The sequence below is a fragment of the Mastigoproctus giganteus genome, chromosome 8, assembly GCF_048544385.1.
Source record: "Mastigoproctus giganteus isolate SK-2022 chromosome 8, ASM4854438v1, whole genome shotgun sequence".
Lineage (NCBI taxonomy): Eukaryota > Metazoa > Arthropoda > Arachnida > Uropygi > Thelyphonidae > Mastigoproctus > Mastigoproctus giganteus.
Window position 1 is genome coordinate 114,148,307 of NC_143582.1, and position 25,091 is coordinate 114,173,397.

General features: G+C 40.6%; 1 protein-coding gene across 1 annotated transcript in view; it reads right to left on the bottom strand.

Moving 5' to 3' along the window:
• Epg5 (ectopic P-granules autophagy protein 5) overlaps positions 1 to 25,091 on the bottom strand; it is a 1,526,775-nt gene that overhangs the window by 694,344 nt on the left and 807,340 nt on the right. The window contains exon 29 of the mRNA XM_090380318.1: positions 24,831 to 24,911. Within this exon, the coding sequence (XP_090236444.1) occupies positions 24,831 to 24,911 (81 nt within the window). The remainder of the gene's footprint in view (positions 1 to 24,830; positions 24,912 to 25,091) is intronic.

Sequence of the window (25,091 nt, forward strand, 5' to 3'; positions counted from 1 at the left end):
TGATGGAGTTTTCCTATAATCCTGACCTACCCTCATTTAATAATATTTCCCCAGGGATTCACATCTGGTGAGTATGGGCTTGGCACACCTAGGGTCCTGAGCTGGATATCATCATTCTTCTTTCTTGATGATTCCTTTCTACTTGTCTGTCTGTATACATGTCTGTCTTACTGTATACAGGTCTGGAGGCCTCATTTCAAGAATGATGTAGGGATGCTGGAACGAGTACAGAGAAGAGCAACAAGATTGGTGACTGGAACAAAGGGGTGCTCTTACGAAGAAAGGCTTAAGTTTTGCAAATTACAGTGTCTGGAGACTAGGCACCAGCGAGGTGATCTAATTGAGGTGTATAAAGCCTTGAATGGTTTGAGCATGCTCAATAATGATGGGATTCTTCCTCTTGCTCAGAAAAATCACCTGAGAGGGCATAAATTCAAATTGAGGAAAGACAGATGTAGGATAGACGTGAGGAAATTTGCCTTTAGCCAGCGGGTGGTTGGTTGGTGGAACAGACTTCCTTCCCTTGTCGTGGAAGTTGATAGCCTAAATAAGTTTAAGGCTCAGCTGGACAGGTATTTCGAACGAACAGAGGGGTGAAGTGGAAGTGGTTATTTTTTATTTATTTATTTTATTTTATTTTTTTTTTTTTTGGCTGATGCTGCATAAGCTTGCTTTCTTGTATCAAATGCCTCTACTAATGCTAATGCTAAGATGTTTGTGAGTGGCCATATTATTGGAATCTAAAACACCTTAGTGGGTTTGGGATATAAATCCTCACTGGGAAGTTTGGATAGCCTGCCTTGATGGAACTTGGAGGCCGTGGGGTGTTGAACATGAGGATAAGAACTGGGGTAGGGATGAGATTCCCATCCTTTCGTATCGATATTCTCTTGACAGCTGTCACTCCTTCGTCTTTCGATTCAAAGCAGATTTCTTCTTCAGAAACATGAAGAAGGTCCCACTCTGATATAACACCTCGTGAAGAATTCCAAGTTTTGTGAGGGGTTACGGTGATAGGTATTCCCTCCTATGGATGTAGAGTTTATGATTTTTGCCGCTTGTTTTGTGGTAGAAGCTTCGACCAAAAGGTCACCAGAATGCAGTCTTTTTACAGATTTAGGTGATCTAATCCTTTCTGGATAAAGAAGGGTGACATCTTTCCAATTGACTGCTCTCCGGTGGAATGGAGAATGAGGAAAACGGTGTCACTGATGGTAGTGGTGTATCTTCAGTCCTGGCTCTTTTTGCAGAGGTGTTTTCTGCATCATCATCTCGATTAGGTAGGGGCCTTGTTGGGGCCCCAGAAGAAGTAGGAATTAAATTACTCATATGTGTAAGAAAAAATTTCAGATGCCCTAAGTACCTCACCAACCAGAGAGCCCCACGAGGGGACGTCCACTCGTGAACTAGCAGGTACTGCGTAAACGAATGGGACGCCAAGTTCGCTTGGGAGCACCATTGTTTGTTTGTTATTTGGAGCATTAGCAACTAAGGCCATATTGCTCTGGGATATGCAGTGGTCATTCAGTGACCTTTCCGCATCCTCCGTATTTAGTGGTGACGGGCTCGAACCCCGGTCTAATCAAGAAGCGTGTGCTATGCACTGTTGCTCCTTCCCACCTGGCTATGGAGGAGCACCATACCCACGTTTCCAATAACCCTTGATCCCATTCCAGGACCAAAGGGAGGGAGACTTATTGGAACGCAGTTGACCCTAGCAGTAAGAACCACCCGCCGACTGATCCCAGTCGGGCCATTCCGGGACCACCTGTCTTGTCGAAGCAGGTGCCAAAGTGGTGTATTAAGGCTTGGCCCCTCAACCACCAAACCAGGATCCCCCTTTCCAAATTCCACGGGTTGCGGCGCACAGCTGCACATGCCGGATTCCAATGATGTAACCCTGGAACCAAGGTATGGGCATTAGATCCCAGTGCTGCTAGTCTGGAAGTCCAGCAGCGTCACTGGGAGGTCCCCTCACTGGGAGATGCCCAAGTCGAGGGGTTTCACAAAGGCATTGCAAATTTCAGATTCAGCCCTGATCATCAGATCTAAGGATGACCTGTTTTGGCAAAAGCCATGCTGAGAATTACTCAACTGTGGATCATTTTTCTGAGAATTTTACCAAAGCAATTTGACAAAGAGATTGGCCTGTAACTATAAGGACTGGAGGGATCTTTTCCAGGTTTCAAAAAGGCTAAAACTGTAGCATGGTGTCAATAGGTTGGATAAATATTTTCAAGGAAGATCTGTTTAAAAAAGACTAGCAGCAGTTGCACGTTTTTGTCATTGAGATGCTGCAGCATAACATAATATATGCCATCTGGCCCAGTGGCACTGTTTCGTGTTGTTTTGATGGCCTGTAAAAGTTCACAATATTCAAGAGGTTGACTATATATGGAAGTGATGGTGAGGTTCGAAAGTTGATAGGTTCTGAATTTTCTGGAATTCGGGAGTGTAGTTTGAAGGAGCTGAAACTTGGGCAAAGGTTTTGCCCAAGGAATTCGCAATATCTAGAGGAGAAGAGAATTCTTGCTCACTGCAGAAAAGAATTGGGGAACGGATGGTTGGAAACTTCCCAGAAAGCTGCCTAATTTTCTTCCATATTAATCTGGAGTTGGTGTTTCTATTGATAGTAGACACGAAGCGAGTCCATGAATCTTTCTTGGCTTGCTTTAAATGAAATGCGCTTTTGTAGCTAATTAGATTGGGTGTAGTTGGATATCTACGGATAAATTAAATGCATTATTTTTTTCTTTCCTCACTTTTGTGTACAACTCTTCATTTCACCAGTAGTTGAAGTGCCATTGGGCCTGGGGATTTTGAAAATGGAATTGAGTATTTAGCTGCAACTAAAAGATGGGATGTGATATAATCAGTAACTTTATCTATGGGCTGTAGTTGAATAGTTTTTTTGTCCAGAGCGATTGCTGACTGAAATTTGGCCCAATTGGCTTTAGAGAATTTACAGTTCCTGCAGGGTTGGTCTAATGGTGGGATCTCCCCGTGAGATAATTTAGTACGTACCACGCTACAGTCAGGACCAGTACTGGAGAACAAATTGACAGATCAACTGCTGAGGTGTGTCTATTGGCAGCTGTACACGAGTGTGCATGTGTGTGTGTTTTTTTTTTATTAAAATCCAAACATGAGAGGTATTAGAACCGATAGTACTTGGTACGGTGCTTGGGTTGGATGTTGTGAAGACGAAAGACGATATTTGTTGACATTAGACTTGAACTTCTGTAGACTGTAATTTTCAGGAAATATGTACGAAGGAAGGTTGTTCCAAAAAACAACGGTTGAATGAATAAACGAGGAAGATGAAAAGTTGGTTCTGTGAGTCTGAAGTTGGACAGTAAATGGATGTTGGCTAGTGGCGGCACGTGTTCGGACTGTTTTGAAAGAGAGAGCAGGAATAATAGAAGCCAATTCAGAAGAACAGTGCCCATGGAAGTATCTGTAGAAGAGCATGCAGCAGAAACTGTACATCTATGAGACTGAGTGGAGAGAATTGTTAGAGAGGAGTCATTAATTAACCTAATTGCCCTCTTCTGAATGAAATCTAGAAGCCTGAGAGAGGTTTTGGGGGCACTGCCCCAGATGTAGGAACAATATTCCATGGTAGGGTGTATTTGGGATTTGTACAGAGTGAACAGCTGTTTGGAAGAAAAGTAACGCCGAGAGCGAAAGAGAAAACCAAGTTTTTTTAGATGCAGAGGAAGCAATATTTGTGATGTGCTTGTGCCAAGAGAGAGAGATTAGAAGTCAGGGCAATAGCCAAAAGAGATATATCAACTTGCCTAGAAATCAAAGTGTCACCAAAGATAAGCATGGGAGCACAAGAATCCATTTTGCGATTTATAAGAAAAGACTGAGTTTTAGAAGGATTGAAATCAACTAAGTTGTCTTTGCCCTACTGAAGAATTACCTGGAGATCGGCATTTAAGGAATTGGTAGCAGATATTCGAGAAGTTGAAGCTGATTGAGCATGGCAAGGTTTCTCAAAATGGCAATTGGAATGCAATGTGCTATCATCAGCAAAACTGTGAATAGGATTTCCAGTCAATGGAAAAAGGGGCACCAGTACTGAGTACGGTGAGATTTTGGGCCTCTAGAAATCTTTCAATGAATCTATCTCATTTTTCTAATTCAAGAGTACCCCATAAGAGGTGATGTTCATTAAAATCTCATAATATACAGAAAGGTGGAGGAATCTGTATGATGAGATCTTCAAGATCTTTTAAACAGTAAGTATGGTTTGGCTGTAAGTAGATTGAGACAAGTGTTATGGCAATATGGAGAGTTATACGAACAGCAACAGCTTCAAATTTAGTCTGAAGAGGGATATGTTTAGTTGGGATCTTTGAATTTATGACGATTTCCAACCACCACGGGCAGCATTAGCTGTAATTACAATCTCTTCAATAAAGGCAGTATTAGCATTAGCATTAGTAGAGGCATTTGATGCAAGAAAGCAAGCTTATGCAGCATCAGCCAAAAAAAAACCACTTTCACTTCACCGCTCTGTTCATTCAAAATACCTGTCCAGCTGAGCCTTAAACTTATTTAGGCTATCAACTTCCACGACAAGGGATGGAAGTCTGTTCCACCAACCAAACACCCGCTGGCTAAATGCAAATTTCTGCACGTCTATCCTACATCTGTCTATCCTATTTCTTTATCGAAGGAGAAATTTCTAAGGTTACGTTAGTTTCTTGGAGACAAAGGGAGAAAATCAGTTAATTATATCTTTGATATTGTCTGTGTTACAACGAAAGCATCTGGAATTCCATTGTAAAATGGTGTGCATCATTTAGGTTTTGTTGAGGATGATTCATCTAACTGTTTTTTGAATGAGGAGCATTTTTTCTGGTCTTTTTTTTGGGAAGGTGGGGCATCCAATATCCATTGTGTCATTTGCATGGAGCTCTAGTATGGGCTCCTGAAATTATGAGTGGACATCAACTACCATGCTGTTGGTGAGCAATTCGGTTTTCTTGTTCTCTTTAGTGGTTTTCAATTTTTCACTGTCAAGCAAAACCTTTGGAGTATTGGATGGGATGCTAATTGGAGTGTTGGTCGCTTCGCTGGTTTTAGCTTGAGATGTGTCTTTTCCAGAGTTTGCTAGTGTAGTTTTAACCCAGTTAGCTATAGATGTGATGGGTGGTATTGATACATCAGTTTGAACTGCTGTTGAGTGAGAGATTCGAGTGTAAGATGCATAAGATGTGACGTTGCAAGTGGTGGGGGATTTAAGAAAGCACTAGTACTTGCCCTAGTAAAAATACTATATAATTGCACTAGAAAGATCACTTGGCACTCGGGCCAAAAACAAATTTAGTCTTAGTTACAATGGGAACAGCATTTTTACCAAGCCTCAATTCATCTTCAGGACAAAGATTATGTCTGTGAGAAAAATTTACATGAATACACTTCTATGGTTAGAACCTGAAGCTAATAGCCACTGCCCAAGAATTCAAGCAATCGGCAGCATGTTGCACCTGTTTACAGTTATAGATAGTTATTCTGGAATGGAAATCATTTTGATGGTAAAAAGAATAACACTTAAAACTGATCCCTTGGGGGGGGTTTCATCCTCTTGGCAAAAGGGCTAAGGGTAGATCCTACACAAATCTGGAAAGATCTGTGAGATAAAAATTTCTTATTAAAAAAGAAAGTCTCTAAGAACAAATCTTTAATCTTCAAAGAACATGGAGAAGGTATCCTTGTTTAAAGAGAGAGAGAGAGAGAGAGAGAGAGAGAGAGAGAGAGAGAGAGAGAGATTGTCAGTTTCAAGCTACCATATAAGATGAGCCATGATATTCACTCTCCAAGATTTTGCACAGACAACTAGTCAGAGAGACAGGATGATAGTTAAAACTTTTGATTTCTCTGAAAGTTTAAACTTTTGTATTCTTTCATGACTTAGGAAAGGCAAGAACAATTGCCTTGTACCAAGAGTCTGGAATTTGTTCTTCAAGAAAGGTTCTGTTATATACAGGAAGAGCAGTTTTTGGTGAGAAATGTGTAAGCATTTCATAATGGATGTCATCTAGTGCAAAACACTTTCTTTAAGCTGTATTTACCTCTCATTATAAGACTGTTAAGGATGTTATTTAAGATGTATTATAAGAGAGTTAAAGCTGTATTTAACCTGTATTATAAGAAAGTTAAAGCTGTATTTAACTCTCTTTTAGTAAGTGGCCCATTGTGTGGGTGAAAATTACATGACTGAAAACTAACGTCGCTGCTGTTCATTTCTGTCTTACAGGACAGTAACTCGGGGCAATTAGCATTAGTAGAGGCATATGATGCAAGAAAGCAAGCTTATTCAGCATCAGCCAAAAAAAAAAAAAAACACACCACTCCCATTTCACCCCTCCGTTCGTTCGAAATACCTGTCCAGTTGAGCTTTAAATTTGTTTAGGCTATCAGCTTCAACAACAAGTGATGGAAGTCGGTTCCACCAACCAACCACCCGCTGGCCAAAGGCAAATTTCCGCACATCTATCCGACATCCGTCCTTCCTCAATTAGAATTTATGCCCTCTGAGGTGATTATTCTGAGCAAGATGAAGAATCCCATTGGCATTGAGCATGCTCAAACCATTCAAAGCCTTATACACCTCTATCAGATCACCTCGCCTGTGCCTAGTCTCCAGACTCTGTAATTTGCAAAACTTCGAGAATTAGGGTTGAATTTGACAGTGTCTGCAATTCTGCCCAGACACGATAGGAGGGAGTATATGATGAGAGCCTTGTCGATCAATTCGGCCCTGGAAAGATTGTGCAAGGCTCAAGGGGTAGAATTTTTTTCAGCCTGGACTGTACTTGTTAACAGGAGAGATTGCTTCTACAGGGATGGGATACACTTAAATAGAAAGGGTACAAGAATATTTGCTGATGCTATCGAGGCAGTGTTAGGTGGGTCGGAAAACTGCTAGCTTGGGGGGAGACAAAGACCAATAGATTGACAGTAGCCACTGGCAGAGGTGAAAGAGATTCTTGCACTGCTTCTATTAGAATGAGCAGAAGCCTGAAAAACAAGATGCATGGTATTTCAGAGACTGCTGGGAGCCATTGCGGTACAAGTAAACACATGGGTTGTGTTAGGGTAGCTAAGAATAGAAACAGGTGCAGGTATACTTGCGTGTACGCCAATGCTAGGAGTTTAGTAAATAAATTTGATGAATTTGAGGTATTGCTCAAAACATCAAAGGCAGATATTGTTGGGATATCAGAGACGTGGTGTCACACAGATATAAGGGATGCAGAACTGCAATTTGGGGAGTACGACGTCTACAGAAAGGATAGACAGGATAGGAAGGGGGGAGGGGTTATGCTATTAGTTAAGAAACACATAAAAACCAAGGAAGTGAAGCCAGTCGACATCGCTGGACAGTGCAGTGTTGAGTCAGTTTGGTGTGACATAAGCATTGGGAGATCAAAATTGAGAGTAGGAGTGTGCTATAGGCCTAATGACTCTGATGAGTATAATAAGAAACTGTACAGGGAAATAGAGTGGGCCAGTTAATCAGAGTCTTATAATGGGAGATTTTAATTTCCCAGATATTGACTGGAATTTGGGGGCTGGTTACTCACACACTAGCAGGGCTTTTGTGGATTTATTGGATGATTGTTTTCTACATCAGCATGTTCGGGAGGCAACTAGAGGGAGTAATACTCTTGATTTGATTATCAGCAGTGATTCTTCATGCATTAAGAATCTGCAGATAAATGAACCACTAGGTGGCAGTGATCACAGTGTGCTGAAGTGGGATTTACTGAATGAGGTAACTACCATTAGGGGTAAAGGGAAGGGTTATTGCTTCCGTAAAGGCGACTACGATGGACTGAGACAGTATTTAAATTCTATACAGTGGGACCAACTGATGATGTTACCAACAGCAAATTCAAAATGGGAAGCATTCAAAGAACTTATCTTGGAAGCTACTAGGCTTTACATACCAACTAAGAAATATTGTTCAAGGTTTAGGCCAAAATGGATGTCAGATGAACTAATGAGGCATATGGCAGAGAAGAAAAATGCATGGGATACTTACAAATTAACACATGACACAGAAGCCTATGACAGATACAAGTTGATATGCAACCAAGTTACAAAGGAGGTTAGGCAGGCGAAGGCAGATTACGAGAAATCCTTGGCAAGGGATGCAAAGAGTTCTTTACTTATGTAAACTCTAGAAGGAAGGGGATGAATCAGATTGGTCCACTTGATATTGATGGGTCAACTGTTGATGATCCTGCTCAGGTAGCTAACAAACTAAATGAATATTTTGCATCGACATTCACACATGAGGAATTATTCAGCAAGGGGAATGCCAGAGGTGTATTCAACTCTAGCAGTAAGCTACAAAATCTTGAAATAACTGGGAGTAAAGTGGAGGAGAAACTGTTGAACATAAACACAAGAAAGGCACCCGGGGTGGATGGGATCTATCCAGTTATATTAAAGGAGGCAGAAAGGAAGTAAGCAAACCCTTAGCCATAATTATGAGAGCTTCCTTGGACTCAGGGGAGGTACCCATAGACTGGAAATGTGCAAATGTGACCCCAATTCACAAAGGAGGATCAAAGGCTGACACAAGTAATTATAGACCTGTGAGCTTAACTTCTGTTCCAGGAAAATTAATGGAGGCACTGGTTAAAGAAGCACTGCAGGATCATTTAGACAAGACTTCAGTTATAGCTCAGACACAGCATGGTTTTGTTAAGGGGAAGTCTTGCCTGACCAACTTGATTGGATACTATGATGCAGTCACAAAAGAACTGGATGCAGGGAATAACTTTGATATTATATACTTGGATCTTAGAAAGGCTTTTGATACTGTTGCACATGGAAGACTGCTACACAAATTGGAGCAGTGTGACATTGGAGGCAAATTGCTGCTATGGATAAAGGGGTGGTTGAGGGGGAGAAGACAGAGAGTGGTAATCAATTGACACTGCTCGTCGTGGACTAAGGTTATTAGTGGAGTCGCTCAGGGCTCAGTGTTGGGTCCATTATTGTTTTCTGTATTTATAAATAATATTGATGATGGTATATCAAGCTTAATGTCCAAGTTTGCAGATGATACAAAGGTTGGCAGGGTTGTCAAGGACACTACTGACACTATGCTGCTGCAACAGGATTTGGAAAGGTTGAGCAGATGGGCTGAGAGGTGGCAAATGAAGTTTAACATTGACAAATGTAAAGTACTACACATGGGAAACAGCAACCCCAGAGCAACGTATCAACTCTGTGGTACTACACTGACAGTGGTAGAGAATGAAAGGGACTTGGGGGTGATTGTGCAGGCAGATATGAAGTTCTCTGAGCAGTGCAGACGGGCTGCAAGAGTAGCTCATGGAGTATTGTCAATGATATACAGGAATTTTTCTAGCAGGGATAAGGAGGTGATTATTCCATTGTATAAGGCAATGGTCAGGCCACACCTAGAGTACTGTATACAGGTCTGGAGGCCTCATTTCAAGAAGGATGTAGAGCTGCTGGAATGAGTACAGAGAAGGGCAACAAGATTAGTGAATGGAACAAAGGGGTGCTCTTACGAAGAAAGGCTTAAGTTTTGCAAATTACAGTGTCTGGAGACTAGGCACCAGCGAGGTGATCTGATAGAGGTGTATAAAGCCTTGAATGGTTTAAGCATGCTCAATGCTGATGGGATTCTTCCTCTAGCTCAGAAAAATCACCTGAGAGGGCATAAATTCAAATTGAGGAAAGACAGATGTAGGATAGACGTGCAGAAATTTGCCTTTAGCCAGCGGGTGGTTGGTTGGTGGAACAGACTGCCATCCCTTGTGGTGGAGGTTTATAGCCTAAATAAGTTTAAGGCTCAACTGGACAGGTATTTTGAACGAACAGAGGGGTGAAGTGGAAGTGGGTTTTTTTTTTTTTTTTTTTGGCTGATGCTGCATAAGCTTGCTTTCTTGCATCAAATGCCTCTACTAATGCTAATGCTAATGCTAATACTTAAGCCTTTCTTCGTAAGAGCAACCCTTTGTTCCATTCACTAATCTTGTTGCCCTTCTCTGTACCCGTTTCAGCAGCTCTACATCCTTCTTGAAATGAGGCCTCCAGACCTGTATACAGTACTCAAGATGTGGCCTAACCATTGCCTTATACAAGGGAATAATCACCTCCTTATCCCTGCTAGAAAAATTCCTGTATATCATTGACAAGACACCATGAGCTACTCTTGCAGCTCGTCTGCACTGCTCAGAGAACTTCATATCTGCCTGCACAATTACCCCCAGGTCCTTTTCGTTCTCCACCACTGTCAGTGTAGTACCGCAGAGTTGATACGTTGCTCTGGGGTTACGGTTTCCCATATGTAGTACTTTACATTTGTCAATGTTAAACTTCATTTGCCACCTCTCAGCCCATCTGTTCAACCTTTCCAGATCCTGTTGCAGCAGCATAGCATCAGTAGTGTCCTGAACAACCCTGCCACCCTTTGTATCATCTGCAAACTTGGACATTAAACTTGATATCCCATCATCAATATCATAAACACCGAAAACAACAACGGACCCAACCAAATAGGATCATATTGCAGAGATGTGTGAAATGGTTTCCCCAAGAGGGAAATATGTGTTATTGCACAGAATAATTTGCAATAACACATATTATAATTCACAATTGATGAGGGTGTGATGTGTATTTTCCCTTCTTTTTATATATTTTGCTCCATGCCACCTTAGGGTTTGCAGAAGTGAAACAGATCCATCAATCCATTTGGCTCTGACAGTGAACATAACATGCTTCAGCATGGATGTAATAAAACACAAAGAATTTGATCATGGTGGGGCAATGATGGAATGCCCACCAATATTTTGCCCCTCCTCCCTTTTTTCTACAGCCTACTCTGAATTCCACCATGGTTTTGGATATGATATGAAAGAGCTTACATATTTGCAGTTGCACTGACAATATTTTCTGTGACTGCATCGTTGATAGGCTGCTGACTGACTGTAGTGAAGCCTCTGGTATAAGAATTTAGCTTATAAAAAATTTTTTTTTGTTTAAGTGGACAGTCTTCCCATGCACCATGGAGCCCACAAGCAGGCAAGCAATAAATGTTGCTCAGGATTTGGATACCAGGGCCACACAGGCACAATACCTGTACTTCCATCAGCCTGTCTCTTAGACAATGAGGGCTAGGGGAATGGCACTGATGGCTGATCTTTGTGGCAAACCCGTGAGATGAATGATCTTGGACGAGCCTTACCAGGACCTGCTGTTTTTTCAAAGTAGGGTGAACCTGATCTACTGAGGCTAGGTCCTTCAAACACCAAGGTCCTCCTTTCTGAGTTTGCATTAATTACAGCACATAGCAAAGACAGCAGATTCCTAGGGTGTTAGCCTGAAACACAGACTGTGAGCACTGAATCCTAGAAATGCTAGTCTGAAGGACCAGCATCACTTGGCAGTCCCCCTCATTATATACAGGTGCACATGACAAACACAAGGCCAGCTATGGACAAGAACAATTAGCAAGAAATTTATTAGGTAACTGAAGAAATCATTTATATTTGCTTTATCCCCAAGCAATCAAAACAGTTAAAAAGGATCATGATTAGAAAGATGTATTTTATGGAAATCGGCAGTCAAGTTCCTATTTGGTTAAAATCCTATATTCTTGTAAGTTGACTTTGATTATTTGGAATTAAGAGTGGTTATCCTCCTACTAATAACTACTTATATGTGTAGTAAAACTAGGTCCAATTCTCAACATTTCCAGGACTACTCCCTCCAACAAAATTCAACAAAAACTGTAAACCTCATTATGTATAGATTAGGTTTTATTCTACACCAAATCCAAACGTGTTTACACATTGGGATTTGGAGCAGACTTTAGCCACACAAATGTGTGGCTAAAGACTGATTTATATGATTAATATGATTGGAGATCAATATCAACATTTCACTTTGGATCAACATTGGAGATCAATCATATTAGTAGTGAAATGTAATGCAAGAAAGCAAGCTTATAGAGCATCACACACACAAAAAAAAAAAAAAAACACCCTTCCCACTTCACCTATCCATTCACTCCATACAGGCCTTCTCTGAATTTATTTTAAGCTATCATCTTCCACAACAACACAAAGTTTGTTCCAGCACATCTATTCTGCAACTGCCTTTCCTCAATTTGAATTTATACCCTTTCAAGTGCGTAAACTGAGCAAGAGCTAGAATCCTATCAACATTAAGCTTGCTCAAACCATTCGAAGCCTTATACATCTCACTCAGATCACCCCATTGATGCATAGTCCCCCCCTCCCCCCCCGATGCTGCAATTTGCAGAAATTAACCCTTTATCGGTAAGAGCAGCCTTCGTTCCCCTCACCAATCTTATTGCCCTTCTCTCCGTACTCGTTTCAGCAGCTTTACATCTATCCTACAATGAGGCCTCCAGACCTCTAGGCAGTACTCAAGGTGTAGCCTTACCATTGCCTTATAGCATTGGCAGAGGCATATGATGCAAGAAAGCAAGCTTATACAGCATCAGCCAAAAAAAAAACCCATCCCATTTCACCCATCCATTTGCTACAAATATTTGCCTAGTTCTACCTTGAATTTCTTTAAGCTGTCAACTTCTATAATGTCAGACGGAAGTTCCAGCAATCAACCACCTGCTGGCTAAAGGCAAACTTTTGCATATCTATTCTACAAATGTCTTTCCTCAATTTAAATTTTTGTCCCCTCAGGAAATTAACCTGAGCAAAAGGAAGAATCCGATCAGCACTGAGCACGCTCAAACCATTCACCAGACACTGTAATTTGCAAATCTTAAGCCTTTCTTCATAAGAGCAACCCTTTGTTCCATTCTCTAATCTTGTTGCCTTTCTCTGTACTCATTTGAGCAGCTCGACATCCTTCCTAAAATGAGGCCTCCAGACCTGTATACAGTACTCAAGAAGTGGTATGACCGTTTATACTACTCCTTGAGTGGTATGAACAGTCATACAAGGAGATAACCCCAGGGGCTCACATCTGGTGAGTATGGGCTTGGCACACCCAGGGTCCTGAGCTGGATATCATCATTCTTCTTTTTCTTGGTGATTCCCTTCTACTTTTGACTCTCTCTCTGTCTCAGGGTAACTCGAGAATTTTTTTTGGCTGGTGTAGCATAAGCCTCAAGCTTCCTTGCACCATGTAGCTAAAAATAATAATAATAATAATCACCTTATTTTCCCTGCTAGAAAAATTCCTGTATATAATTGACAAGATATCATGAGTGTCAGAAACTTACAGACCACCTGCACTGCTCAGAAGATTTCATATCTGACTAAACCATTAGCCCCAGGTGTTTTTCAGTCTCCACAACCCCGAGTGTAGTATAGCACAATTGGTTCGTTACTCTGGGATTACTGCTACCCACATGCAGTACTTTGCATTTGTCAATGTTAAACTTCAGCTGCCACATCTCAGCCATCTGTGTAACATTTCTAGATCCTTTTGCAGGAGAGTACCATCTTTACTGTCATTAACATTGCTGCCAACCTTTGTATCCTCTGCAAACTTGGACATTAAGCCTGATATACCTTCATCAATATCATTGCTAAATAAAGAAAACAACAATGGTCCCAACACCGAACCCTAAGGGACTCCTCCAACTAATAATATTAGTCCACGAAGAGCAGTGTCACCGATCACCACTCGCTGTCCTTCCCCACTCAGCCATCCCTTCATCCATAGCAGCAACTTGCGCTTATGCCTTACTGCACCAGTTTGTATGGCAGCCTTTGAAGTGAAAAAGTATCGAAAGCTTTCCTGAAATCCAAGTATATGATATTAAAATTATTTATTTTTGCATCCAATTCCTTTGTGACCACATCATAGTATGCCATCAAATTGGTCAGGCAAGATTTTCCTTTAGCAAACCCATACTGTGCCTGAAGAATAATTGCCACTGTATCTAGATGATTCCGTACTACTTCTTTAACCAGTGATTCCACAAATTTTGCTGGAACAGAAAAGGATGCACTCATAATTTTGGATAAGGTTTGCTTACTTCCTTTGCTGCCTCTCTTAATATAACTGAATAGATGCCATCTAACTCACGTGCCTTTCTTATGTGTAACTTCAAAAATTTCTCCTCCACTCAACTCTCAGTTATTACAATATCATTTAGCTCCCTATTACAGTTTTATAAACTTCTAACATTTCCCTACAGAATTCCTTGTGTGAATTCAGATTGTCAACTACTTGAGCAGGATCACAAACAATCAAACCATCAGTATCAAGTTGACCAATCTGATTCATCCCCTTCCTTCCAGAGTTTAGTATTAGTATTAACCGTACGGTACCAGGAAGCCTAAGGTTTATGCTGCACCAGCCAAAAATAAATAAATAAATAAATAATAATAATAAAAGAAAACAAAATAGACAACTATGCATTTCCCTCTTCCCTTAGGTAACTATCCAGCTGATCTTAGAATTTCTCCAAACTGTCAGCCTCAACCACCCATGCAGGTAATTGATTCCAGTAAATAATAACTCACTGGCTAAAATAAAACTTCCTGTAATCCAACCTAAACTGCCCCCACCCTCGTAAGTTGAATTGATGGAAACTAGTTCTAGAATAATTTATTATGCTTGAAAATTTTGCCTTCATTCATTTTACTTTTGCCTCTCAGAGCCTTAAACAACTCAATCAGGTCTTCTCTAAGGTGCCTAGTTTCCAAGTTGTGTAACCCACATGTTCAAAGTCTTTCCTGAGAAAATTGTTTTAGCAATGCTGCTCCTTCAATCGTGTAAGGAACTAAAAAGAAATGGATGAAATCAATGATGTGTTCTGTCTTTTGGTTATGAAAAATGTAAATGACTACCGACAATATTGTTTGACCATCAGGAAGAAGGCATTCAGCTGCACAAATATCTCCGACACTCACGGATCTGCCAATTTGTGAAAAATTACTTTCTCTCTCATGATAAACTGCTACATTGCCACTTTTCTGATCTTCTCGTTTGAATTGAATGACACAATCGAAGTTAGGTATGTTACTTCTTTGTAATTTAGCCATGTTCCAGCAAATAGAAATAAATTGGATGGTTCAGTGGCTGCATCAGTGAGATCTTCACTGTAAGCAAGTAAACCTTGACAATTTAACATTAGAATGGAAAGGTCTTGTTGTCTAATGATCAACTCGTATAAAGTTTCTTGCATGATAAGTAGAGGATTACTCGACAACCTGATCATTTCAGCTTGAAGTGCAAGATTGCATGTTGCATTTCTGTCCACGATAAAATTTCTTTTTTCCATTTGCAGCAATAATGTAAAGATCATCAATATCAGTATCTCTAAGCGATGTTGTGCCGCATGGGGGCACACACTGTGTGGGTTGTCATGAGCCCACACATGAGCATTGTGCTGATTGAGTAAGCCTTCCCGAGTGAAATAAGCCTCATCCGTGAACAAAACATAGGCTGGAAAATTCAAGTCTTGAACACTTTCTTGGAGAAACCACTGCCCAAAAGCCACACATGCAAGATTATCTTGGGGAGCAGTAACTGAACCCTTTGGAGATGAAAGGGGTGTAAGGAATCGTGGTGCCAGACACGTACACTGCAACAAGACACTCCTAAGGCGGAGGAAATGGCACGTGTGCTGGTAGTATGATTATTCTGAATGGCATTCAACACACTTTCTTCCATGGCGGGAGTTCGTGCCGAACATGGTCTGCCCACACTACTCCTGTTACCTCTAAATGACCCATAATCACACAAATTTTAATGCACATGCGCAAACAAACAAACGGTGGTCCGATACATGTCTGTCTGGGAAGCGTTCTCCATAAATTCGTTGAGCGGCTTGTCCATTGCCCTCTGCTAATACATACACTAGGTGCATGTCTGCCAGCTCACAGTTCGTATATCGATGCATGCTCTTCGTGCGGCAACTACTGCTTGAATGAGTAAACCAGAAATTTTCCCTCTCGCGAACTGATGAACAGTGGCGTTTACCGACGTACGGTGACGTTTCCGGTTACGGGTTCCTATGTGATTCACATTCCTTTAGATGTTACCTACCTCCCGTAAACATTTGTAACAATATTTTTGAGACACCCTGTATATAAAAAATGCAAATTCCCAATACTTTTATGTGTACCAAATCTATGTCACTAATTTATTTTTTTTAGATTTTATTAAAATTATAAAAATATGACTGTTTTTGTTTTTCAAAAAAATACCTTACTTTTGCCTTTAAATGTTCACTTAAGAAATTTACAACCTGAAAGGATCACTGCTTAAGATGAATATTGAGGTGAATAAATAAAAATAATGATATATCTGAAATTGAAAATATTCGAAAATTTTATTAAGTACAATACACAATTATATCGATTATATTTACTAAACAAAACATTTGAGAAAATTTTTTTGATAATTAGCAAATTTTAAAATGCTGTTTTAATTCACTTTCTGCATGGGCTGTAGGTTGGACACTGCTGTGAATGAACTGTAAGCACCCTGTTCAAGAATTAGGAAATGGTAATTTTCTTTTACCCTGACAAATAATCATCTGTTGTTTCGCAGAAGTGCATTATCTACATTTTTCTGTAAATTTTACCCATCTCTATTTACATGATCACAGTAGCTGAATATCCAAATGACACCAACAGTTTCAAAAAAAAAAAAAAAAAATTCAAATTTAAGAACTAGTTACAATATTGATGGCGAGAGAAGGAAAATGAGGACAATGAAGCTGAAAATTGTCAATTAGGCTTCAGTTAAGTGGTAGATGATTCTCATTAACCAGTGTGATTCCACCACTTTGCTTGTTGGAGGCTTGAAGTGGTGAAACCAATGTTTAGTCTCTAGAGCAAAGTTTCTGGCATCTCCCTCCCCCCATACTTCTCCCTCCCCCCATGCACGGAACTAAGTACTATAGGTTTTGATACCTTTCGTGTTTGGGGATGCCATAAAAAAAAAAAAAAAAAATTAAATTAAAGAGATAAATTCATCTATTTTAGGAATACCTAATCGAAAAGATGGTTTCGGAAAAATTGAAGAGCATTTGATGAACACTGAGTATAATACCAATTTCGTCAAGTGAATGTGAACGAGGATTTTCACAAATGAATCTGATCGTCAGCCCAACCAGAGCTTTGTTGATGACAAAAACAATTTCTTTACTACTATTTTTTAATTAAAATTGTAGGCCCACCGCTGACACGCTTCGATCCAGAAAATATGTCGATTCGTGGCTGCTTTGGAAACGTCATTCAGCAACACAAACAAACAGTAAGAAGTTGGCATAGTGTGTTGGATGAGAACTCAATAAAAATTTGGAATATTCTATAAAAACTTTATTATGAAATTATTTTTATTTATATTTTTACTTATTCAAGTAAGGTTATTGATATCCAAGTTGTGTCATATGCATTTTCCATATCGAAGAATACGGACATCAGGTGTTCTTATTTTAAAAAATGGCATCTCGGATGGATGTTTCCAAGATAATTAAATGGTCCAAAGTAGACCTTTTCTTTTAAAAGCTACACATTTATGGTATTTGCCTCTAAATACCATAAAGGCGAGTATTAACCATTCTCTCCAGAATTCTCCACAGACAGGTAGATCAGAGTTGGAGACTTTAGGATCTTTTTCTGGCTTAGAAATGCAAGCACTGTTGCCTTATGCCAGAAAACCATATACTCCCTAGAATTTCCAGATTGCTCTTCTAGAAAGAGTTTGCTATACAGAAAGAGCATGTGGAGTTTGTTGAGATATGTTTAGTCACTTCATAAGGGATGAAAAGTGGTCCAACAGCACTTGCCACGGTTAGATCTGGCTTTAAATCATCGCTAGTAAAAGGCCCATTATAAGGATGAGAATCCTTAGAATTGAAGTTAATTGGCTAGTTATTCTTTTTTGTGTTTAAGCACCAGGATCTTTGGAGAGTAAGATGTTCAGGAAAGGGTAGAAAAGGTCTTCCCAAGAGCACTGGCTATTGAAGTTGGATCTGCAATAATGCAATCATTATGATACAGGACTGACGAAGAGTGCAATCTATATTTTCCCATTCATTTTCCAAATTTTGTCCAAAACAGACTTAGTGCAGGTGAAATAAGTTATAGTGGTTCCACAATTCCTTTTGACACAGCTGAAATATAGGTGCTTTGCAGAGTGTATATTAAAGAATACAAGACTGAATGTGGTAGGACATCTTTGAAATTTTCCCCAAGTTTTGTTTTAAGCTTTTTTTCTTTGCTGCTGTGCATTATGCATTCCATCAAGATTTGGAAAATGGTGGGAACCAGATAGATGTTTTCAGCAGGAATATAATTCAGCTTTACTGAGAAGATGGATAAAAAAACAGGTTTTGGGTAAAAATTCTTTAATACCAGAATGGAAACAAGTTAAAAATAAAGTAAATATATCACTAAAAGCTTTCAGACTTAAGTAGTCCTTCAGTTGGGAAATGAGCACTATTACAAAAATAATAAAGAATATCAGGTGCCCAGCCATGGTGGTCATGGGAGGTGAAACACATGACAAAAGTGCATATAACAATCAGCAGTTGAAAATAGAGGCTTGTGGTTGTAACTGTAATGCTTGGGTATGTGCATATGTGCACCAGCTTTTATCATTCAGGAGAATGGCTGCTTCAATGATGGGATGGATGCATCCATCTCATCATCGAAGCAGGGGTTGATGTTGTGCTGGGTAGACCAGAAGTGCTCCATGATGGCCGAGTGTTACAAATCCGCAGAACTGATTGCTCTCTCATGTTTGGAGATTCAATCTTTGTGACAACTGCCAGATTCACCAATGAAGCAGCCAGTGCAGTCACAGCAGGAAATGTGGTACACCAAACCGCTTTGCAAGAGGGGGTATGGTGCTTTTACCCTCGAGATGAGGGACCGCAATTTCCTCCCTGGAAGCTGCAAACACTATCCCATAAGTCTGTAAGATTTTAGAAAGCTGTTATGACAAGTCTGAGTAGTAGGGGATAAAGGCAGTCGAGGCAGGGTCATTGCCATGTGTAGTTCTATGGTTTTCTGTGCAATCACAGGCCTTCAGGTCACACTTATCTAAGGCACTGGTGGAGTATCCGCACTTAGCCAGGTCTGCTTTTACTCTAACAATCTCAGTGTGCCTCTCATCCACATAACTGGAGTCGGTCCAGGAGCGGGTCAGTAGGGCTCACGCAGTACCGAGAAGCTGACTGTGAGTATGTGCTAACCGGTAGTTGGTGAATTGGCCAGCACACATCATTTTGCGGTGGACCAAGGTCTTTAAGTGCTTGCCCATACCAAAAAGGATACCCTTGCCAAACAAGGGTATCCAAAAAGGAAAGATCACTGCCTGACACCAACTGAATGGTGAACTGAGTAAAGGGCAACAGAGAGTTGAGGGGCCACAAAAGTCAGTCTTCTGACTCGTGGGGAATGATGACAAACACATTGTCAACATAGTGACACCAAAAGGCTATAAGATCTGATAGACTACAAAAGTGCAATCCTCCAGTTCTTCCATAGCAATGTTTGCTGTGACCGAACTGATGGAAGCAGCCAAGGCCATACCATGAATACAACAGCAAAGGGATTCACTGTACATAACACCACCACCAGTCAAGCACAATCTGAGGGAGGCACAAATGTCGTTGGCAGATAGTAAAGTTCTGCTGCCGAGGATTTGCTCATTGTCGAGGAGTTGTTTGGCATATGTGATGGCCAGCTGGACGGGACCCGACGCGAACAGTGATACTATGTTAAATGAGGCCATAACTTGATCTTCTTAAATGGTTAGGCCAGAAACCAGATGTAGGAACTCTCCACTGTTAGAATTGTGTGAACGGTTTTGTCTACCAGAGATGAAAGCAGATTAACAACAAACTTTGACAACTCATACATCAGGTAGCCACAACAGGAGATGATAGGTTATGAGGAGGCACTTTGCTTGTGCGCCTTCGGCTAGCCGTAAAACTGTGGAATCTGGCATCCAGAGGCATGCAGACGCCAGCATATGGATTCAGAGATCTTGCCAAACTTGAAACAACTGCACACCAGGCCGTTGACTTTGGCCTCCCACCGCTCTGTTCTTCAGGAGAGTCGAGAAGGGGTTCATAAACGGAGGTGTCCTGTAAAAGAGATAAGGCTTTCATATGGTTGTCGGAATGATTCAGAACTATGTTTCGGCATGCCTTATCCACTGGTAAAATGACAATGGAATCATCCTACTTTGAGTTGAGGGCAGACATCTGGCTGCGGTTAAGATTTGAGCTAACCGGACAGGCACGCTGTAGGATTGCTACAGTTTTGAGGTGGATTGCATTGGTAGTCTCTTCAGGTAAACGTGTAAACAATGCCAACACCCACGGTGAGTTCTGTGACCGGGGACTCAGGAGGAGAACAGTGAGTAGCTCTAGCATGGACTGCTCTCTTTGCGTGAGAGCAGTCCATGCTAGGGGGCTCTTTATGGGTCTCCTGAACTAAATCGTTGAACTTTGTTGTAGAGAACGATATAGAGTAAAAGCAGACCTGGCTAAATGTGGCTACCCTACCATTGTCTTAGATAAGTGTGACCTGCAGGCCCGTAACTGAGCAGCAAACACTAGGGCTGCGCGTAGCAATGACCCTGCCTTGACCGCCTTTATCCCCTACTACCCAGACCTGCCACAACATCTTTCTACAGTCTTACAGACTTACAGGATAAAGTGCTTGCAGCTTCCAGGCAGGAAATTGTGGTCCCTCATTTGGAGGGTAAAAACTCCGATCCCACACCTCTTGTGAAGCGGTTCGGTGTACTGCATTTCTTGCCATGATTGCAATGGCTATGTTGGTGAATCTGGCAGGAGACTCAAAGATCGAATCTCTAAACAAGAGAGGGCAATCCGTTCTGTGGATTTGAAACACTCAGCGATTGTGGAGAACTTCTGGTCTTCACAGCATGACATCGACCAATGCTGCGACATTAATATTATCAACCAATCCTGCCATTATCGTTGTCATGCCTGGTTGGAATCGCTCCACATCTCATGTTGTCGTGGTGCCTTTAACCAGAACAAAGGAGGAAGCATCCATCCATCATCGAAGCAGCCATCTGCCTGAATGATAAAAGTTGGTTCACGCAGCATACCCAAGCGTTGTAGTTACAACTTCAAACCTCTACTTTCAACTGCTGATTGTTATCTGCACCTGTGTCATGCATTTCACCTCGCATGACCACCATGGCCGGGCACCTGATATTCTTTATTATTTTTGTAATAATGCTCATTTCCCAACTGAGGAAGGACTACTTAAATCCAAAAGTTTTTGGTGATTTATTTACTTTATTTTTAACTTGTTCTATTCTGGTATTAAAGAATTTTTACCCAAAACCTGTTGTTTTATCCATCTTCTCAGTAAAGCTGAATTATATTCTTTTAATGAATCCGGAGAACAGAGGCCTCTTTCAATTAAGATTTTCTGTGATATACAGCTACTTGATTGATAGGCTAATGACTGACTGCAGTGATGTCAAAGAAATTGATCAATCAACTTAATTGATCTTCCACCACAGTAACCCAAAATGGAGACAAGGTCTCCCATTAAGAAGGTCAGCTACCTTGGAGAAGTGATCACTTCCAAGTGAGTGAAAGAAGGAGAGGAGAGGAGAGGAGCATAAAGGTAAATAGCAGAGAACATAGGAGTAGGCACATGGAAAAAGGTTTTCATTCCCACATTTAGAGGGGACAGGTTGTTGTCCATATGCTCTATGGCATATCCCATTCCATTAATGTTGGCACTATTGCACAACATTGTAAAGTCAACTGAAATCATCAAGGTGTAAGAGAGGGTTGGGCAGCTGCATAAGGACATCATCAAGTTCTGCCTGGGTTAGTCCCAGGTGACAAATAAATCAAACAGACTGTTAATAGAACCCTACCATAAGGCAAATTGCTGCCACTTCTATAATGGATGAAAGTGACACAGGATGAAATTGGATATGGTTGCCCACAAGGATTGCAACTCCTCCACGGGCGCTGGTCAATCCTCAGTTTTGCCTTACATATAACAACAGTAGCATTAAAAAAGGAAGGGTTTTTCATTTGCCTTCAAGTATTTATTCTGCAAGCAAAAGCAAACTGGTTCAAGCTTCTGCAGGAGGAGCTTGATGTCATCAGTATTTCCCAAAAATCCATGCCAGTTCCAGAATTTTACCATTATTTTGGCTTGGAGGTTCTGTCGGCTTCCGAAGTGCCGAGGGCCTACTTTTCTCAGTCTTGGATATATCTTTTTTTTTTGGGGAAGTATGGATGCTGTCCTGTGTCCATTTCTTCCTTCAAAAGGAGTTCCATGACTAAATCGTTGAGTACCTTCTTCACCTCAATATCCATTTTTTCTTGACAACTAGGGGCACTTCATTTATTCTTTTATTTTCTTATTTTTATTCTTTTCTTTATTTTTTGATACTGGTGGAGTATTAGGAGGTAGTACAGATATGGGTGTAGCAACTGACTGAACCTTCTGTGTGGGCTTTTGTGAGATTAACAGGCAGCATGTGATGGGTATGAATAACTCTTTTGGTGGGATAAACATATCTGAGTTCTGAGGGAACATTTCCCCTGCTACCTTCTGAGAGTACACAGGTTTGTTTATATATAAAGGTTTCACCACTTTTCTTACTTCTGATATGTTATGTCTCTCTGCCTCAAGGCTTCGTATTTGTTTTTATTCTTTCCACCTCTGGCAGCCTTGTGAGCATGCAAGGTGCTAACCTTGGCAGTTAATGCAGATGGCTTTTGTAGTGGAAGATAATGTAATTTTGTGGTCCTTTGCAGCACATCGCACAAATTCAAAGGCTCCATAATAAACCATTTCTGGTGTCCATATTTCTGACACTTAAAGCATTTTAAAGGATTTAGACTGTATGGATACAACGGACAGTTAATAAAGACAGCTTTGATCTCATTAGATGTTGGTGAATTAAGTGGCAGGATGATGTTTAAAGTGGGAACAAAATTCCCATTCCTATACATGAATATTCAATTTGCAACTGTTATTCCTTGAGGTTTCAATTCAGAGAGATTTCCTCTGCAGAAACTTCAAGGAGATACCATTCTGAGATGACACGATGGGGGGAATTCAGTATCTTGTGGGGGCGACTATGGTCTGTATTATCCCATACACGTGGCTTGAAGGAGGCATTCTGAATGTTTGTCAATTCTCATCTCTACAAGGATGTCACCCAAATTAAGCTGTTTGAGTGATTTAAGAGAACCTATCAACCCTTCTGGATGAGGAAGGCTGACCTTTTTCTTATAGGTTTCTCACCCGTAGAGTGCATGTATTATTAGTTAAGGTATTGGACCTAATATATCATCTGTTTTTTTGTCGTTTTGCTGGGATTATGTCAGCCGGATCAACATCCATTATGACTACTAATAATATAAACCAGGAATTTAGATTATCAGAAATCTCACTGTGTTATTCTGGTTCGGTGTCCGAGCTACTCAACCACCACGGAGCCAAAATGGGATGCCAGCAAATCAGCAAGCAATAAATTGGATAGTAGGACGGCAGGGCCACCCAGTAGGCAATTCATTCCAGGCAAGCCATCCCACAACTGCCTGTCTTATCAAAGTAGGGGCCAAAGATGTGTTAACACTGTCCCCCCAACCACCACTATCTGGTGGTTGAGGGGGGACAGAGTTAACACATCTTTTTGAGTTTCATGGGAAGTAGTGCACAGCAAACATGTCGGATTCCTATGATGTTAGACTAGAAACTAAGCTGCAGGCATTGGATACCAGTGAAGCAAATTTGGAGAACCAGTACATCTTCCCTTCAAACTCATCAAGGGAAGAGGTTACTTCTTAAAGTAGAGACTGCATTAAGAGAGTCCGTGAATGTTAAGGCACATTGTGTAAGTCTGCAGAATATTATCATTATTAGCCATAGGGTGCAAGGAAGCCTGAAGCTTTTGCTGCACCAGGCAAAAAAAAAAATTCTGAGATACCCCGAGAGAGAGAGAGAGAGAGAGAGAGAGAGAGAAGTAGAAGGGAATCACCAAGAAAAAGAAGAATGATGATATCCAGCTCAGGACCCTGGGTGTGCCAAGCCCATACTCACCAGATATGACATGAAAGAGAGAATTCAACAAACCAGCCCATGGATAATTTTGTGGTGAAAATACTACAGTAAAAGTTTTTGAACTATGAGCATAGATTACCTGTGAAAGATATGGGAATTTTTAGGATGATCTAAACAGAAATATGAAGTCATTGAAAAGTTTATGCCCTGAGTATGAAAGGGCACTGGTACAGTGTGAAAATATTTCTGTATTTAATGTATAATACTTCAAATAGTAATCTACGAAGTTTACTGCGGGTTCAACCATATATACACATTTTTTTAATTCCAAGTCCTGAAGTCAAAAAAGTTGTGTGAGTGAGGAAAGATGGGAAAAAGACAGACACTGTTCAGACACAGTCATCCAATATTTGGGGGGAAGGACTAATGTCAAAGGCAATTCATGCTCTGACACCTTGCATATAGATAAATAAAGGTTCATCTAGGACTGTATGGTGGCATATGAGCTTTGATTTATTGTCCAAGTTGGGATCTTGCCCACCCCCAACAAGAAATAAAAGCTCTATTATAATCAGTGAAGTTTATTGAAAACTGTGTCTGTGTTGTTTCTTTCATCCCAACCTGGTGATAACCACTCCACACACGCACACCAATAAATACAGTAACATTTCATCTTAAATTCAAAAAAAGTTTTAACTACTACAACAATGATGTTGGGCAATAACAAACAGCATGAATGCTTGTGAGAGTATAATAAATGAAGAGAATATATTTAATATTTACCTCAAATTTGAATAGAGCTGGGCCAGCACACTGCTGTTTTCCAATTTGTGATCCTTTCTTACATGATATTTTTTTTTCAATCTGAAAAAGAATACATTATTAAGTAAAGTAACTGATACATTGCCTCATGTTGAATGAATCACCGTGCAAACATAATACATGAGAATATAATTGTGCTACTTCAAAGGAGTGTATCAAAAAAAATTGGTTAATCACATAAAACTGAAATTCAGAATGGACAATAGTCGTGCAACGCAGAAA